An 18,508-nucleotide genomic window follows, 5' to 3' on the forward strand; every position below is an offset into this window, starting at 1 on the left:
TCTGCCTGCATAAATCAACAATACAATCACAAGAATATCCCTGAGTGGCCCTGAGCTTGAGCATGAAAAGCAGAGGGAGGCAAATGACCTTCACAAGTTCCCACACAGCCCAGCAGGTGTTATAACAATGGGCTTCCAGCTTCCTGCCTCAGCCACGGGACACCCTGGACAAGGGAGGGAGGAATTGTTAGAGACATGGCCCTCTCCTACCGGATCTGCTGTGAGATGGAATGACCCTGGCTTATTTCAAAGTCTAAAGTAGAACAGGAACAAATGTTTTCCCACTGTATTGTGGTTCTTTTCTAGGCTATTTTTTTGTATTCCACCACCTCATTTAGGTTTTGAGGAGAGGCTGTAATTGAGCTGGGTGTTCTCTGTCCCTCAGCAGTTAGTGAGAAGTTAGAGCAGGGCCATGGGTACAAGCAGTTCAGGTTTTCCATTCCCTGTGCTCTCCCCTGCATTTGTCAATGTCTGAATTTCATCAACCATTATGCTGCCAATTTGTCTCGTTCTGTTCCCAGGAAGTTCATCACAGCCTCCTCTTAGGAAGAGTTACACTAAATAATTTTGTCATCTGTAAATCCTGCTGACCTCATTTTTCTGTTCTACCCCTCATTTCTGCCTTTCTGGATAATTAATGAGTGTATTAAGTACTAACTACAGCCCAGATCCTTGGGACATACTAATATTAACCTCCTACTGAATTGAAAACTGACAGACTAATGAATTAAATTCTGCATGAGAACAACAGCATTGAGAGTGAAAATCAGGATAAGTTGTGATTAAAACCAAACCCAAAATTCTGCAAGTACAAGCACCTGCAATTTCTACTGAATTTTAGGGGTCTCATGAAAAAAAACAGGCTACTTGAAGAAAACCTCAAACCAATGAAAAAACAGAGGAAATATCACTTCTGTATACCTGTTTCCCTTGCTATTCACAGACTTATCAAACAGTACCCTTAAGCATTTTCCCCCTTACAAAATTACTTGGCTAGAAAATCCTTGGAACATCAAAGCTTGTTTAGGTATTTGATCCAGAGGGGACAAGCTATAGAATTTATAGCTAATCAAGCCTGAAGTAAAAGATGAGCAAAGTGAACCAAACTGATGACTACTACAGCTATAATCATGTTGGCAGGACATCCTGCCTTGTCAAAGTCATTTAGTTTTTTCTAGATATCAGAAAAATCCTCACTTTTCTCTGACACTTTGGTATAGTATGTGTAATGGACATTTCTGTAAACAAAAATTACATTTGGAACATCATCAAGCCACATAAAAAAGGGCAGTTTCCTAGTGTTCTGCCACTGTTATAAAAACAATATATTAAAACTTAGATGTGTTATAAACATCAGCAGAAAGTCTAAAGTTAGTCTTGGGACCATTATACTTCAGCATCTAAAAAAGTGTGTAATTTATGTAGCAGTTTTAAAATACTCTAATTAGTGTCTCCCAAGTATAAATCCTGTAGTTTGAACTTTGTACCAGAGATAGAAGAGTACAAAAAAATGCTAATGAATATTCACGTGCTCTTGAAATGAACTTCCTTCATTCCTGAACATTTTGAGAGATCAAGTTTTCTTAGCACAAATCTTCACCGAAGGTATACAGGTGTAATAATGTGTTTAATAACTTAATAAACTAAACCTGTATAACTGAGCTAATAGGCCTTTCCATGGGAAGCCATAAAGATCTTTGGGAAATGTGCCTTCTTTTACTACAGTTTTCCATAGGTTCTAGTCAAAGCAGATTTTGGTTCTGGGTTTGGTTCTGGTTACCACCTGTGCCTCTCTATCTGCAATGAATTTGTCTGTGACATTGTATCTAACCTCTTTATCTGTTACAAATCTGCAGCTGCAAATTCCCATCAAAGACAACTTTTTTGCTTCATAAATGATATTATTTTTGAGTGCTGAATATTCCATTCCCATGGTAACTTGATTGGTAAGTGGCCTACCTGGAAAAGTGACCCCTGAAAGGAATTTAGGAGCCCAAACAGAAATCAGGTCACTTCAGTGCAATGTGCACAGGAACTGCTACAATTTGTGCTACATTGCAGCCCCTCCTGCTTTCCCACCAACATTCTACTGCAGGAAGTGATGCCTCTTTTGAAGGAGGACTCATCCTAGGTGTAACACAATTTTATGTTACGTTTCTTCAAGGCTGGCAAGAGGGGTTGAATTCGTTGTACTTATGTCTATATTAGAAAAAAACCTGAATTTATTTTGACTGAAAAAAAATGTAATTTTACTGTTGAAATGCACACTTTGTAGTGCCAGTATAGATGGAGAACCACAGAGCAAGTCTGAGAGCCTTACTGTGTAGGTACAGAACCCTCTAGATCACTGCTGGTGCTGAGGTAAGTGAGATCAGAAGACTTTTACATAAAGAGAATGGGAAAAGTAGAAGAGATGATGGGATTTTATGCATTGTTCCATGCTGGTGTTTAAAGCATAAAAAATAGCGAACCCATTCAGAACAGTGTTAAGGTTTAAAAAAGAGTCGGAATTATTGTACTTGACTGCCCACGTAAGATTTCTGAGCTCTACATACCATAATTTGCAACCAAGTAACCTTGAAATGACCAAATTCACTTTTGTTGGTACTATTAACTAAGTCATTAAACTTATTCACATGCCTATTTATAAATTGTATTCATTATTTTCAAGATTTAAAACTACTGTGTTCTCCTAAATTACCCTGATGTATTTAAAGCAGAAACAAAGGTTGGGATTTTTTTTTGTTACTTGTCTCATCTTGTGAATTCTCCTCACTCCTGCATTCATTGAGTTGTTGGGTGAGTAGCTCATTAATGTGATTTCTATCTGTGTCTAAAGGCACAGGCAGCAGCACTGTTATGTAGGAGCTTGAAAAGACAGCTATAAATAACCCCCTTTAATAACCATAAATTTACATTAGAAAGGTAGATAAACTCTGAAGTGAGAAACGTTTATTTTTATCTGATGTTACTGTTTCATAATCTCAGTGTTATCAGACTCATCCTGAATAATTTAGTGAGGTCTTGGCGTTTTATACCATCTGGGAAAGTCTTGCATATCGAATGGATTTATAGCAGAGGAACTGGGATTTAAAGAGCTACATCTCTCTTTGGGCCTCAGTCTTACCTGGGACACATTCAAAAACTCCTAGTGACATCCCTGGCAGACTAGACTATATTTGGCCCTTATTTTACTCGTTTTCTAAATGCAAATGCTCTTGTCTGAGTAATCTGAAGGAAATCAACCTCCATGGAATTATAAAGTTTCCTTTCTTGATGCCATTAATTGGCTGTCTTAATTGTGGACATTTACTGAATTTATGCCCTCCTTTGGCCAAACACCTTGGAAGGAAAACACTGGCAAGCATAGCCAAAGTGGTCAGGTTTAGAGTTGCTGTCCATCCATCATCACCTCTGCAGGGAACAGCTGGAAGGCTGAGAGGATGTTGTCATAAAACCTTCAATAGGTGCATGAAGATACAGATAGTAGGGTAAATTGAATGTCATTACTAGAGGAGAAAGTGATAAAGACATAACTGAAGAAGGACTGCTGGCTTATGTACTCTAAGTTTATGATACCCATTGTAAAGCAATGCAGGGTGATGCCTCCTCTTACAGTTGCAGGTCTGTGGGAGGCAGGAGCAGCTGAGCAGGACAATGCAGAGGCAGGAACCTATCCCATGTGCTTCAGGTGGCAGGATCAGTGCCAGGCTGGAGGGGGTTGGAGCAACCTGGTCTGGTGGAAGGTGTCCCTGCCCGAGGCAGGAGGTGGAACAAGATGAACTTTGAGGTCCCTTCCAGCCCAAACCATTCTGGGATTCCGTGAGCCTTTTGCTGGTACTAAGGGACACCAGTTGTAATGTTGTTCCTCTGTTGTTGTTTTTTAGGTACCACTTAATATATTGAACTACTTTGACTCCTTCTTTGCCTGAAGTTCCTTTGGTGGAGATACTTTGCAAGGCTCTGCAGACAGCAAACTGAGCAAAAGCTCAGCAATGAATAACATAGAGCCAGTCAGCCAGGACACACATGTAAAGCACCTACTCTGGAGTCAGTGGGGGGTAAGACAGACACAAGGGCAGCAGCAGCCTGACAAGGAGGAAGGAACCTGACCGTCCTTCCCAGCGATTTTTGCAAGATACTGTTCTACTCTGCAGCTTAAACACAGACAGCATCAGACAACAAAGAGGTCCACCACTGTTCTTCTCTAAAGTTACTATTCCCACCTTCTTCCTCTGTGTCTATTAACCTGCCCCTTTCATCTCCTCCTAACCCTGGTGTAGGCAACTCCCCATCTCTTCCCAACCAGAGCTTCCTCCCTACAGGAACAGTCTTTTCATTAAATGTGTTACTATTGCTTGTCAGTCACTCTTTAGCCTTTAAGTCAAATATTATTTTACTTGAGAAGTTCATGAGTGTGACAGAGGACAACACTTTTCATCTTTCTACTGTGTGAGCCGTCATTCCCCCAGTTTAATGAAACTTCTTACAATTAAATTGTACATAATGTCCTCAGCTGTTGAAACTTCACAGAGTTGGCCCCAAACTGTTAATACACGAGTACAGAGATACCTACAAGGGCTGTGGTTGGAGCTGGTTTGAGTCAGGTTCACCCAGTACACTTTAAAATAACCTTCCACACCTCATTGCCTTATTATATTGCTGAAGTGTCACCTTCTGAGTTGCAGTTACTCAGAGCTGGATTTTTGGAGCAGGTGTGGTGGTGGGGTGTTGAGTGTGGTTTTTTCCTTTTTTATTGGGTTTTGTAAGTTTTTTTGTAGAGAAGTGTTTTAAAAGATTTGAGACTATTCAAACATTTAAAATATGAAATGCCTGAAAATTAAATGTTTTCTTGGCCAGATGGTCCATCATCCCTGCGCCACTCAAATACTTCCTTTTTTTTGAACAAGGATTTAAAGATTTCACTGCCAAAAGATCACCTCATGACATATACTGATATAGGTTTTTTCTTGCTTTATAAAAAATATATTTCCCGCAGAAATTGATTAATTTTAAAGATTTCATCCAAGTATGTCTCCTTTCTTACTTGGCAGTTGTTTTTTAGATCTGCAGACCAAACAAGTGACCTTGTAAAATCTTTCAGTAATTTCCCCCCTTTTATTTTCATATTTCAGTAGAAACATTATCAACACCTGGTGTTTTGTTATGTACTGCCTGTATTTTGATTGTCTCTTAAATCTCTTGAAATCCATCCACAAATGGCTCAGCTGCTTGGAGAATAACCATTTATTGTTTGTCTTTCTCCCTCTCACAATTAAGCAGCTCATTAAAGCACTCCCTCTATCGCTCTGTAATCGTATTCTTTGTGACCAAGAGATTTCCACTTGTGTTCTTTATCAGACTTACTCGGGTGTACACGTAAAAGTCTCATATTCCTAGTGTGTCTATCCCATTCCAATTCTCCACCATACCAGGCAACCAACTCACTGACTGGAGGTATTTGCACCGTTCTGTAGTGTGAGGAATGATGTGTTGACTCCATGAGGATCTCATCCCTGCATCATGGAAAGTAGAGCAGTGGAGCAAGGATGCCAAGTCATAACTCCAACCCTGGTGTTGGTACCTCCACTGACCACACAGCTGCACTATCTGCCTCCCAGCCTTCCCTCCTCTCATGCTAAAGCAGTGCTGCAATGCATGACTTTCAACTTAAATGAGCAGAAAACTCAGTTCATCATTTATTTTACTGTGCCACAGAAACATTAAGGCGGGAGACACTGAGTTGCACATCAATGATTCCTTATTCTACTCTTACTGTTGCTCTGAAAGATGTGTTGGATGTTTAAATGCTGTACTTCACCGTCATTTTCCATCAGTAAGCTTTAATGTCCTAAGTGCACTTGCTGGCCCTTATGAAAATCACTTAAGTCTAAGAAGTATTTGAGAACAACACTAATTTTCCCGCTTCTCCCCCCTGCCGGCACCTGCGGCGGCTCCTCCTGTGGTGGGGCCTGAGGGCTCCCGGGGGAGCCGGGCCCTCCCTCACGGCTCACAGCACTCCAGTGTGGGAGCGGCCATGGGATAACCCCTGAGGGAAAAGGCTGTTTTTTGTGCAGTGGGGGTTAAACCCGCTGCAGAGGGGCAGTGTGTGGAGGCCGGGCCCTGACGGAAGGTCCCTGCTGTGGGGGAGCTTCCCGCCATGGCTCCGTGCCCGGCCTGTGCCTCACACCGTGTGTGCCCACACACACACCTGCTTCTCCTGTACCCCACACACACACCTGCTTCTCCTGTCCCACACACACCTGCTTCTCCTGTCCCACACACACACCTGCTTCTCCTGTCCCACACACACACCTGCTTCTCCTGTCCCACACACACTCCCCTGCTTCTCCTGTACCACACACACACACACCTGCTTCTCCTGTCCCACACACCCCCCTGCTTCTCCTGTCCCACACACACACCTGCTTCTCCTGTCCCACACACACCTGCTTCTCCTGTACCCCACACACACACCTGCTTCTCCTGTACCCCACACACACACCTGCTTCTCCTGTACCCCACACAGACACCTGCTTCTGCTGTACCCCACACAGACACCTGCTTCTGCTGTACCCCACACAGACACCTGCTTCTCCTGTACCACACACACACACCTGCTTCTCCTGTACCCCACACAGACACCTGCTTCTCCTGTACCCCCCCCACACACACCTGCTTCTCCTGTACCCCCCACACACACCTGCTTCTCCTGTCCCACACACACACCTGCTTCTGCTGTACCCCACACAGACACCTGCTTCTCCTGTACCCCACACACACACCTGTTTCTCCTGTCCCACACACACCCCCCTGCTTCTCTTGTACCCCACACCCCCCCCTGCTTCTCCTGTCCCACACAAACACCCCCCTGCTTCTCCTGTACCCCCCACACACACCTGCTTCTCCTGTACCCCACACGTGCCCTCAGACCAAGGCTGTTTGTCGTGTCCAGCTGGTTTGCAGAGTTCATGTACCACCAAGTTCCTCATCACAACTTCTTCACCTTTTGCTGTGCTTCAGTCTGACTGTTTTTTCTCTAGGACACAAAGAGTGCACATAAAGAACTATTAGCTGAAGGGTATAAGGATATAGCAAATTTATACTTTTATAACCAAGAACCAAGGACCATCCAGATGGTTAAAGGGCTGGAACCCTTCTCATACAAGGACAGGCTGAGAATCGTGATTGTTCAGCCTGGAGAACAGAACACTGGGGTGATCTAATTGTGGCCTTCGAGTCCCTGAGGGGAGCCTACAAGCAACAGTGAGACTATTTACAAGGTCATGGAGTGACAAAACAGGGGCAATGGCTTCACACTAACAGAGAGCACCTTTAGAGTAGAGATTAGGAAGAAATCCTTCCCTGTGAGGGTGGGGAGGCCCTGGCACAGGTTGCCCAGAGAAGCTGTGGCTGCTCCATTCCTGGAAGTGTCCAAGGCCAGGTTGGATGGGGCTTGGAACAACCTGGGATAGTGGGAGGTGTCCCTGCCCATGGCAGGGGGTGGCACTGGATGAGCTTTAAGGTCCCTTCCAACCCAAGTCATGCTGTGACTGATAACCAATGAACTGCTGCTTAGCTTAGCTGTTAGCATGTGTGCGTACCCGGCCAGCAGTGTGCCCAGGTGGCCAAGAAAGCTTGTATCAAAAATAAAGTGGCCAGTAAGATGAGGGCAGTGCCTGTCCTCCTCTACTGGGCTTTAGTGAAGCCACTCCTCGAATTCTGGATTCCATTTTGGGCCCCTCACAAGATAGACATTGAGCGTGCCCAGGAAAGGATCTGGAGCAGGAGTCCCATAAGGTGCTGGGGGTGTTTAGCCTTGAGAAAAGGAGGTTTTTTAAAAAGCAGCACCTCCTTGTTGGTGCCCCTGCAGCTCCCCTGAGGCGGGTGAGTCTTAGTACTGGGATAAAGACATTTTCTCCCCTCATTCACAGTACAGGATGGAAGGTACTATCTACCTCTCCTACTCAGTGGTAATTATACTAAGTGTAGACACATTTTACTGATTCTGTCATGGGCTATTTTATCAGGTACCTCCCTAATAATCCCAGATTTACTGAATTTATCTTCATAACATGCCTATGAAGAAAGGCTACAACTGGATTGAGCAAAAAAGTGAAGGAAAAAACCAAACCCTCTGTATTTTGGGGAGATGTAAGGGCTTGATTTGGCAGAGCTTCTAACACTATACATCTTCCTGGGCCCAGCTCCCACTGACTTAAATTGCAGCTGCAAAGTTCAGGTCTTCTCTAAATCAGACCACACAATTTCAGGATATGCAGTCAGGTAATCAGCAATATACACACAGGAGCTGCAGGGAGAAGTGAACTGTCCAGCAGCACACAGTCCTCTGGGATAGAAAATGGAATAGTGTTGCTGAGGTATTGATAAATAAAACACTAGCTGAATAAATAGTGGAAAAAAATGCTCTTAGGTAAATAAAATTCCTAAATTGCTTAGAACAGATGAGAGCTGGTTAACTTCTGTACTACCTGAATTAGACCTGGGTGGTGTCCCTGGACAGCAGCTGATCTCGGCAGGATTTAACTATTTTTACTCCGAGATGCTCATGCCCTTCCTGAAATCCATTCTCCTCCTGTATATATGTACCATCCCTCTGTCACAGGTAAGGACAGGCAGATCCTCCACGTAATAACTTCATTCACTAAATAGCTTTGATTAATTTCCAGAATGTGTGATTCACCAGGAATGCTGAAAAGCTCACACCGTTAAACATCTGTTGAAAAGAGGATACATATGAACAAGGACAAATTAAGATTGCCCTACCAGCCTGACTTTGGACTTACAAAATATAATGGGCTTTTGAGAATAGTTTCAGGTGTGTTCAAAGTTTCTAAAAACGCAAATTATAAAGCTCACAGAAATTCCATCCTACTGAATGAGGTTTCTACCTGCATAAGTCAGCAGTTCCTGTCAGTGTTCAGCAAACACATCCGTAACAAATTGAACTGTACAGTGTATCTGTACTGCACACTAAGGTACTGTACAGTACCATCCACTACAAAGCCCAATCACCACCAGAACGTAAAATATACATTTTGCAGTATGATTTTAAAAGACAGACCAAAAAAATTAAAGAGCTGTGATCCACAAAATTCCATTCCAGGCTTTTAACGAATTATTATGGATTTGTCAGTGATGGTTAAAACTTCCCTCCCTTTTCTTCTTCTTCCTAATTGTCCTGCTTCCCATGCAGTTCCAGCACGCTTCTGAGCAATGCAGAGGGAAAGGTCAAGCTCAGTCAGTCTGGCTGATGGAATGTAGCTCCTTTCCGAGCCCCGCCGAGCTCCAGCGGGCTCAGAGCAGGGCTGTTGTGGTGCCCACTGCTCTGCAGGGCCTGCGTCCCACCAGCCTCCCCATCGCCACCTCCTCACCTTTTCCTGCACTTTGGTCTGACTACGATTTTTTTTTTGCCTAGGACACGAAAAGTACAGGAAAGTAAGTATTACCTGAAGGGTGTAAGGATACAGAAACAATGATACTTCGTACAAACAAGAACTAAGGGCAACGAAGACGATTAGAGGGCTGGAGCACCTCTCGTACGCGGAAAGGCTGAGAGGTGGGATCGTTCAGCCCGGAGAAAAGAAGGCTTTGGGTTCAGCCCGGAGAAAAGGAGGGTTTTCTTAAAAGAACAGCCCCTCGGCGTTGGCGCCCCGGCGCTGCCCCGCGGCGGGCGGGCGGCCCGGGGGGCGGAGGGCGCGGGGCGGGCGGGCCCTGCCCCGCTCGGGGCCGCCCTGCCCGGCCGAGCCGCGGCCTCCGTGCCCCGCGCGGAGCTGCCGGCGCGCCCATGGCTCCCCCCGCGCTGCCGCTGCTGCTGCTGCTGCACCTCGCCGCCTGCTCCAAGCTCAACACCCCTAAGGTGCTGCTCCCCTTCACGCGCGGCACCCGCGTCAACTTCACGCTGCAGGCCAGCGAGGGTTGCTACCGATGGTGAGTGCAGGTGCCGCCGCCCTTTGTCCGCCTCTCCCCCCCGCAGGCACCTGCGGCGGCTCCTCAGCCCGCGGCGGGGCCTGAGGGCTCCCGGGGGAGCCGGGCCCTCCCTCACCGTGCTCACAGCTCTGCGGCCGGGTTTGGGGGGCCCAGCAGTGTGGGAGCGGACATGGGATAACCCCTGAGGGAAAAGGCTGTTTTTTGTGCAGTGGGGGTTAAACCCGCTGCAGAGGGGCAGTGTGTGGAGGCCGGGCCCTGACGGAAGGTCCCTGCTGTGGGGGAGCTTCCCGCCATGGCTCCGTGCCCGGCGTGTGCCTCACACCGTGTGCGCCCACACACACACCTGCTTCTCCTGTCCCACACACCCCCCTGCTTCTCCTGTCCCACACACACACCTGCTTCTCCTGTCCCACACACCCCCCTGCTTCTCCTGTACCCCCCACACACACCTGCTTCTCCTGTACCCCACACACACCTCTGCTTCTCCTGTACCCCACACACCCTCCTGCTTCTCCTGTCCCACACACCCCCCTGCTTCTCCTGTACCCCACACACACGCACCTGCTTCTCCTGTACCCCACACACACGCACCTGCTTCTCCTGTACCCCACACACACCTCTGCTTCTCCTGTACCCCCGCCACACCTGGCTCCCCATGTACCGTGCCCACCCTGCCTCCACACACAGCCCATGTGCCCACTCTGCTGCCTCCCACACCCGCTGTGCCACCCCACACGTGCATCCCCGTGTGTGTGGGGACAGCACCCAGGACCCGTGTGCTGCTGGTGAGGAGATGCCCTTCCCTCGCTGTGGTCAGGAGTGAAGGTCTGACCGCTTGGAGCTCTGTGTATGGACATAAAGGAGTCGGAGCTAAGCTGGGAGTCTCTCAGTGCTGCTCTCAGTGTAGGTAACAAACACCCTGAGCACATCCATCACCTGGGAACAACAAAGTCAAGTTTGAAAAGACGAAAGCTTTCCCGGTGTTCTTTCGGTGCCGCGCACGTGGGACGTGCTCCGGGAAGTTGTGACTGGGAGCGCCTGTCCTGCCTGCGCAGCGGAAGGCCGTGGTGGTGCTGAGCGAGGGGGCTAAAGGCAGATCCCACAGCATGTGCCAGTTTAGAAACTTCATGTCAGTCTTCATGTTAGACAAGTGTTGCCAACCTCTTGTCCTTCCTCCACAGAATGGTAATTTGGATCAGTAATGAGCAGGAGGCAGCCACCTGAAAAAGTGGCAGTAGGGATAAGTTTAGGATGATACTTCCATATGTGCCAGATGGATGCACGTAGCAGTTTTCAGTTGTTTTTGTGGCTGGCAGTTACTGAAATACATCTTACAGGGCTATGTTTTCACTCAGTTTATTTGCTTGGTGGTCCTATGCTTCTCTAGGCTGGGTACAAAACTTTGATCTGTGACATTTTACATAGTTGAGGGTGCTTGTGTGTAAGAGCAGTAACAAATTTTATCCAAAAGTCGACTGAATGGAAGTTACTAAATGAGCTGGAATTTAATTTTTAATGGACCATTTTACTGAAACTCTCATAAGTGTGGTTTTTTTCTTTTTCCTTACTCTAATCTTTAAAGACAACTGAGTCTCTAAAAAGATTTGGTTTATGTTGTAAAGTACATTGTATAGAGCCAAAACCCAAACTCTTCAAGCACTAATAAGATCTCGGAGGTGTGGATGTCTGTCCTGGTTTGCCAGCGAGCTGCCGGGTGATGCTGGGCTGGCTGCAGCCATTCCCACATGTGCCAGGCACTATCCAGCTGTCAGAACACCTTTGCAAATCTCACTGAAATCTGTAGATGAAAAGCGAAATGACTGTATTCTAGGGAAATACCAGATTTGGTCTACATTTGTATCTAATGCATATTTGTATTGCTAATGAGGGTGATTTGTGGCACGTGTTAGACTGGTGCCAGGTGCCAGCAATGGCTCGTATCCTTCACCCAGACGAGCTTCAACATCCTTTTCCATCCCCTCCCTCTGCTCTTCAAAGATTAATTTTGGTCGAGAATTGTGGAAACTATACCGAGCTCATTCTCTGTGTGCCGTCATTTTCTGTGCCAGAGTCGTTAATGTGCATTTATTCACTTCTGCTTTGCAGAGCCTGGCAGGATGTGGGTGGTAAAACTCAACGTGTGCTCAGCAAAGGCTCGCTCGGGAGGAAGCAGGAGCTCTGTGTGACTGAGCAGCAGCAGCAGAGCTCAGAGCTCGGGAGGTGCTCAGGTTGCATCTGGGGCTCTGTTTCCCTCCACATCCTTGCCCCCGCAGGCCCTGAGCTGGGGGGGTTGGAAGGCAGTGACTTGGAGGGACAGGCGGCTCCGCAGCATTTGCTGACAAGGTTGCTGTGCCTTCCTGTTAGAGCTGTCAGGAGGAGCTGTTACCGGAGGGGGGCTGTTAAACTGAAGAAGTGAGGAAGTCCCAAATGGATAGGCTTCAGAAGTAGTTACGTTTCCTCATATTTTCAAAATGATGGGTGGGTTTGTGTGCATGAAACCAGGGCTTTGGAATGGAAATGGGAAGATTCAGGCCCTTTGTGTCTGGAGAGGGGACTGAGGTTGTGTTACACCGTTGATTGCGAGTTTAGAGGTACCAATGAAAGCTGGTTTTGTGCAGCAGCATCTGACTTCGAAAAACACTGTTTGAGGGCCTGCATTACTCATCTCAAACATTCAGAATTCGTATCTGAGCGTCCAGTTTCGTGAAAATCAGTCTATGGCACGTTGTGACCTTATTTCTTTCTATTTTCCCTTTGAGGCTTCAAGTTTTCCTCTGAAAGCAGGAGATTTTCAAAGTGATTGTAGCAGTCTCTGAGAATTCCAGTGATTCAAAGGGGAAAAGGTCAAGTTCTATCACCATCCCAGCAGATTGGGAGCAATGATAAAGTTACAAGCATGGCTCTAAAGTATTTTCTGATTTTCAAGATGCTCGTGCCTTCTGGAGTTTGGGTTGCCTTTACTTTCAAATTATTTTTTGGAAAAGCTTTGTTTTCAAAGCAAACGGTGTTTCCATCTGTAAATATTGTACATGGTACTATCTTCAGGGATAAAACACAGTGTGTGTGGATATATTTAGCATTTAAATTACGTCTGTATTTATCTGTTAATTACCTTAATCCAGAAATTACACCGGGAAGAATGAAAGTATTCAGCAGCAGAATTCTCTCCTTGATACCTGCCTTTGGAGGAGGGGAAGACACACAAAACAAATAAACATTTTCCCCCGAGGTACACAGCATGGCTGGGTATTTATAGCAGAAATTACAGATATGTTTACGTGTCTGTAACAGAATTTCATATAGTGTAGAATTGAGATGTGTGATGAGAGCCGGTGGAAGGTCTCGGTTTCAGGAGTTGGCTTTGAGACATTCAACTGATTTGTTTGAACCGTTGAAGGGAGAGGTTTTGCTGTGTGAGGTTAGAGCTGTAGGAGGCTGTTCACAGGTGATAATGGCCCTGACCACTGCTGTTTGTTGCCAATATATCGCCACCTTAAATAGAAGGTGTGCTACTGAAACCCTCACTGACTCGGTTCCGTCAGCCTGGTTGAGGAGAGGAGCAGGGGGCAGTGCTGGAGGGAGAGATCCAGGAGTGGTGGTTGAGCTGTGTGATGCACAGGTCCTTCCAGAGAGCACAAACCCAACACACAGCTGGCAGAGCTCATTGTCCAGCTCCTTATCTTGTCATGTTTTTGACACTGGCTTGTAAATTGATCTTACTGCTCCGTGAGGTGTATGCAGTGGCTTATGTGTTTTAAAAATGTGTATCAGTAGTGCTGTTCGTTGAGGTCTTTTGCCGTGAGACCAATAGTCCCATCTCTGGCAGTTGTGGTGGTGGTTTGTGAGTTACCTGCTTTCGTTGCTGGGCACCCATGAAATGTTTTAAGACTCACTCTTGTCTGGGTGCAGGTCTCATCTTAGTAATGACACACGTGAGAAGTTTCAACAGAGTGGATAATTTGAAATAATGCAAAATGGGACATACGTGTTTGGCAGTAAATGCCATTTTTTAGTTTTCTAATTTGCAATCAGGCTAAGTTTATTTCAGAACAACTTGTGTAGACTGAGCTTTATTTATTGCATTCTCCTAGCTGGAAGGTGACTATCATTGGCGTGCAAGCTGTTTTCCTTCATGCACCTAGAAATGTGGTGAAAAGAAGCACTTATGGTAAAATGATTTGGAGCACCAGTTGATTTGACAAAATGTCCAAGTTTCAGTTGGGCATCTGTGTTGGATTTTGGGAACTATCAGCCCTGGCTTAACTCTGCTTCCTTTGAAGTTAATGGGCATGCCAGCTGATCGCCAGTGTAAAATCCCAGGAGCAGAAGCTCCATCCTTGGCTCACTCTGTGCTGTGTGATGTTTCCTTTTGCTTTTAAAGCAGAACTGGATGGAGGATTTTAATTTCTTTTTCCTGCTGCTTTTTATTTTCCCAGTACAGTAAGAAACATCCTAGGAGAGGATTGAGTGAACAATAGAGACATAATCTACCAGTGGGCTGTTAAAAATCCTGAAGAGTGGAGGGAACTCTGCCAGGCTCCCTTTCTGCCTTTTCTTTGGAATGGGTTCAATTCCCATATCCTTGATTCTCTGGGAATCTGTTTTTTATCATACAACTACTGTTGCCCAAATGCTCTTTTGCCTCTTGTGCCACTTTTCATTTTTCTGTTAGTCCCAAGAGTGACTAGAAATGAGGTTGTGGTGTATTGGTCAATCCAATCTTGCCAAGCTCTTGGAAACTTTTACTATTCAGTTTCCTTCTGGCTACATATCTGCCCATATATCTAATACAAATTCTAGAAGATCAAATTCATTGACAGTCCTGGTGCAGCTCCACATAGGTGGATTTTTGCTGATTCAGTGGGTTGAGTTGAGTGTGAAAAGCTGGTAGAACAATATCAAATCTGGAGCAATAAAAATCAGCAGAGAAGTGCTAGGGAAGGAAACAGTATCAGGTGCCTGATCTTTGAACCAGCTGATAAATAAATTAAGCATAATCTAGGGAGGTATTGACATGTGGTATTACAGAAGAGTTGATTAAAAAATGCAGGCATGGGTTTGGGGAGATCTGTAGATACAAACTTGGCACAGGGTTCTGTGTCTGGGGGTGGGGAAGGGGGATGGAAACCGTGAATGGAACAGAAACCAGTGAGAGGAGTGGCAGCCTCTCTGCAAGTGTCATTGACTCCTCAGCAAGGAGGGGTTTATTTGAGGGAAAGAAATACTGGGACTTTTGTCAGCTTTTTTCCCCGTCACCTCCTCACTCTTTTTTCTAGTGCTTCCTCCCTGCCTTGCTCTTTCTTGCAGAGGCTGGCATGGGATCCAGAGCTGGTGCCAGAAATGCTTCCCATTGCTGGCTGCTCGGGATCTAATTTTGACCTCTGACAGGCCCAGCTCTCAATCTCACACCCTGACGTGCTGCTGAAGAGCTGCTGTCATTGGAAGAGTCTTTGTCAGTTAAAGCCAAGGTTTCTTTTTCTTGCCCATCCAGGACACAGCAGTGATCCCAGAGTAGTGCCACTGGAGTATCCAGCCTGTTTGATTAGTGCCTTCTCCTTTCTGTGCTTGGCCCTGCATCCAAACCGGAATGTGCTCTGGATATTGCTGAAGGATAGAGGGCTCATCAGATGTGTAAAAAGCAGGAGCCATACAGATTGTTTTTAAATGTAAATCCATAGTAAACCAAGCCTCAGAAAGGCCTATTTCAGTAAAATTTTTATTAAAAGAAGGAATCCAGCTGATAGTCTACCTCCTATTTTAAAGTACTCTGAGAGGCCAAGTAGTGTCTAATCTCAGGTTCACTTCTACAGTGACAACTAAGAGTTAATTGGCATTCAGTTGTAAAAGCTTGAAGTTCTTTTGTAATTGTGGAGTGCATGTAAGTTTGCAGTTAAAATTTAATTTTTGTTGATCTTTGCTTCTCCCTTTTTCTAATCTGAAAAGTATCCTGTAATTGGATTCAGCTTTACAACACTGCTATTAGTGCAAACTGCAGTGGTTTTTTATTACAATTCATAGCCAGATATTAAAAGAACAAATACAAACCACAGTGAAACCCCTGTTGTAAACACAAACAGTTCCAGACTGTAAGAATGCAAACCCCTCAATAACAGAAAATCGAATGGCAGAGAATATTAAGCAATGTAAAGAGCTAAATAAAAGTCAATTCCATACATGTACTACTTATTGAAAAATACCTGCATGCAAAATAAGTCAGATCCATGTGCTCAGATTCAAAAGCTATCCAGCCAAGTACAGGAAAAGCCTTACTGGTTGTGAATGCTAATGTTGTTTAAAGAAGCTTGCTAAATGTTGGAAAACTGTTTTATGGCTGCATGAAAAGCTACAGGAAAATAAGTAATTGTTCACTTTTAATCTCTATAGAGTGAAGTTAAGTATGCTAATAATATCGAACATCGTGTTATTTTAGAAACAGTGTAAACCCTACTATAAAAAATAGGCACATATTTGTATACTATGCTTAGGTATATAGAATAGAATATAACAAACATTTTTCAGGTTTAAGCTTCTAATTGGTGTTTAAATTGCTCATTGCATACCGCTGTGGGCTGTTTTTTCCTGGATCAGATAAAATACTGTGAAATTTCTGGGTCAGCGGTTGCTACTGTTGTTTTAAAATCCTTTAAAACTGCCCTTTATGTAAGCAAAACGTTGTTGGGAGCTTAAGGTTGGAAGCAGGATTTGCAGTTTCATTCCAGTGGCTACAGGGAGATTGGTCCGTGCTCACCTGGGCTGCAGCTGTGAACTCTCCTATAACTGGAGGTGTTGGGATGTGTTATTTTGTTAATGGATACAGTTTTAGTTAACAAGAAATGTATTTCTTCACTGGTGTGGTTGGTTGGTTCTGCCAGAAAGAGAAGTAGGTGAAAGCCGTGTCTGGGCTCCAGGCATTTACGGCACTGCTGTTTGCTTGGAACTCCATCCTGCTCCTTGCTGGATTCCTCCTGCAGGATTTTTCCCAGGTAGACACTTTTGAACATCCTCCAGAAGAAAAGTCTAAACCAATTCAGCTTCCCATCTTTCCCAGGAGGGGACCCAGTGCCCGGTTTGGATTGCATTTACCAGAGAGTACAGTGTTTTCATCGGAGGGAGAGCAATTCCCCAACTGCTTCGTCACAGTCAGTGCTGCCTTTCATTGCTTGAATCCCTCAAAGGGCCCTTGTGAGAGCTGTGACCCTGCATCCCTGAGCACACCCGGGATCCCTGAGCATACACTGGATCCCCGAGCACACCCAGGATCCCTGAGCACACCCGGGATCCCTGAGCACACCCGGGATCCCTGAGCACACCCGGGATCCCTGAGCACACACAGGATCCCTGAGCATACTCAGGATCCCTGAGCACACACAGGATCCCCGAGCACACCCAGGATCCCCGAGCATACTCAGGATCCCTGAGCACACACTGGATCCCTGAGCACACACAGGATCCCTGGGCACACACTGGATCCCTGAGCACACTCAGGATCCCTGAGCACACTCAGGATCCCCAAGCACACACCTAGGAACCCTGGGCACACCCAGGATCCCTGGGCACACCCAGGATCCCTGAGCACACCCAGGATCCCTGAGCACACACTGGCTCCCCCAGCACACAGCCAGGGCTGTTTGGGGCTCTGGACTCCTCAGCAGCTCGCGGGGTGCTGGCTCTGCTCCCCCTGCACAGCTCCAGGCTGGCCATGAGCAGGGACTGTGAGAGGCATCTGGACCCAGTTCTGACACAGGGCCAGTCCCAGCTCAGCCCAGCGCACCCAACTGTCCAACATGTTGAGTGCCAGCTCATCCCAGGCACGGGGGAACGTTCTGTAGACAGTTGCAAGGGGCATGGCCTGCTCGGGTATCTCAGTTGCTCTGCATTTAGCCCTCAGATGCATATTGCTGCTCTAATTTCAAGAGGCTTAGTTTTTAAGAACTCTAAAATGTTCTTTTCCTTGACATTTTTGGCACACAGTAGCGAGAGCTGGACTCCACGTTGTAGTGCCCCAGACAGCTCAGTGGGTTTAGGGGAAGATGGTTTGATTCACTCTGGGCACTGTGCAGGAGAGACAACAAAATTCTCAGGAGGTTCAACAACAAACTTTTACTTGCAAACTTCAGAACATTAAGGTAGAAGAAGGTACTTGGCAAATTTTAAAACACAGTGTTACATCCTTCTGCTAAACAGACTAAATCTTTTTTCTTTTAATTTCTTGATTAAAAAAAAAACATTTCTTGTTTTCAAAGCCCCTGGCCATAGCAAACGTGTAATTGTGGTGTTCTATCATTGGGGAAGGCTTCCAGTTTTTTCAGAACTTTGATTCAAACTTGTTTTGAAAATGCAATTACAGGTGGTGAATGGAGCTTTAGCTACAAGTCTTGTACCTTCCCTTCAGTACAGTGTGTGTCTGTACTTGTTCCACGCCTCGGAGCTGGCCAGCAGTCAGGCTCTGCAGCTGTGTTCAGTAGCTGGGTGCAGGTCTGGGCCGACTGGATTGCGTTCAGGGGTGAACTTGCTGTGGTGCAGGGAGGGCTGTGTTTGTCTGGGGGTCTCTGCCCTG

At 45.9% G+C, this 18,508-nt stretch overlaps 1 protein-coding gene and 2 long non-coding RNA genes across 8 annotated transcripts in view; 1 reads left to right on the forward strand and 2 right to left on the reverse strand.

Moving 5' to 3' along the window:
• Positions 1–18,508, forward strand: part of NUP210 (nucleoporin 210) — a 76,286-nt gene that overhangs the window by 5,045 nt on the left and 52,733 nt on the right. Inside the window, exon 1 of one of the 2 annotated variants that reach the window (XM_051793408.1) lies at positions 9,735–9,951. The exons of the other annotated variant lie outside the window; for it this stretch is intronic. Coding sequence (XP_051649368.1) covers positions 9,809–9,951 — 143 coding nt within the window. The 5' untranslated portion in view covers positions 9,735–9,808. Of the gene's footprint in view, positions 1–9,734; positions 9,952–18,508 lie in introns of those variants that run through there. 2 annotated transcript variants of the gene reach the window in all.
• On the reverse strand, positions 5,284–18,394 carry LOC127473597 (uncharacterized). 5 transcript variants are annotated; one of them, XR_007905509.1, is made up of 5 exons: positions 10,543–18,394; positions 10,317–10,428; positions 6,374–6,449; positions 6,264–6,315; positions 5,284–6,211 (listed from the first exon to the last, which is right to left on the reverse strand). It is a non-coding gene; the product is annotated as an uncharacterized LOC127473597 (long non-coding RNA). The 5 variants fall into 5 exon arrangements; XR_007905511.1 differs by having other exon boundaries at positions 10,317–10,482; positions 10,513–18,394; XR_007905512.1 differs by lacking the exon at positions 6,264–6,315.
• Positions 6,871–9,703, reverse strand: LOC127473598 (uncharacterized). Its single transcript, XR_007905514.1, has 3 exons — positions 9,471–9,703; positions 8,493–8,737; positions 6,871–7,039 (listed from the first exon to the last, which is right to left on the reverse strand). It is a non-coding gene; the product is annotated as an uncharacterized LOC127473598 (long non-coding RNA).

Source organism: Manacus candei, unplaced genomic scaffold (genome assembly GCF_025592945.1).
Source record: "Manacus candei isolate 608988 ecotype Guabito, Panama unplaced genomic scaffold, ASM2559294v1 h1tg000036l, whole genome shotgun sequence".
NCBI classification, from domain to species: domain Eukaryota; kingdom Metazoa; phylum Chordata; class Aves; order Passeriformes; family Pipridae; genus Manacus; species Manacus candei.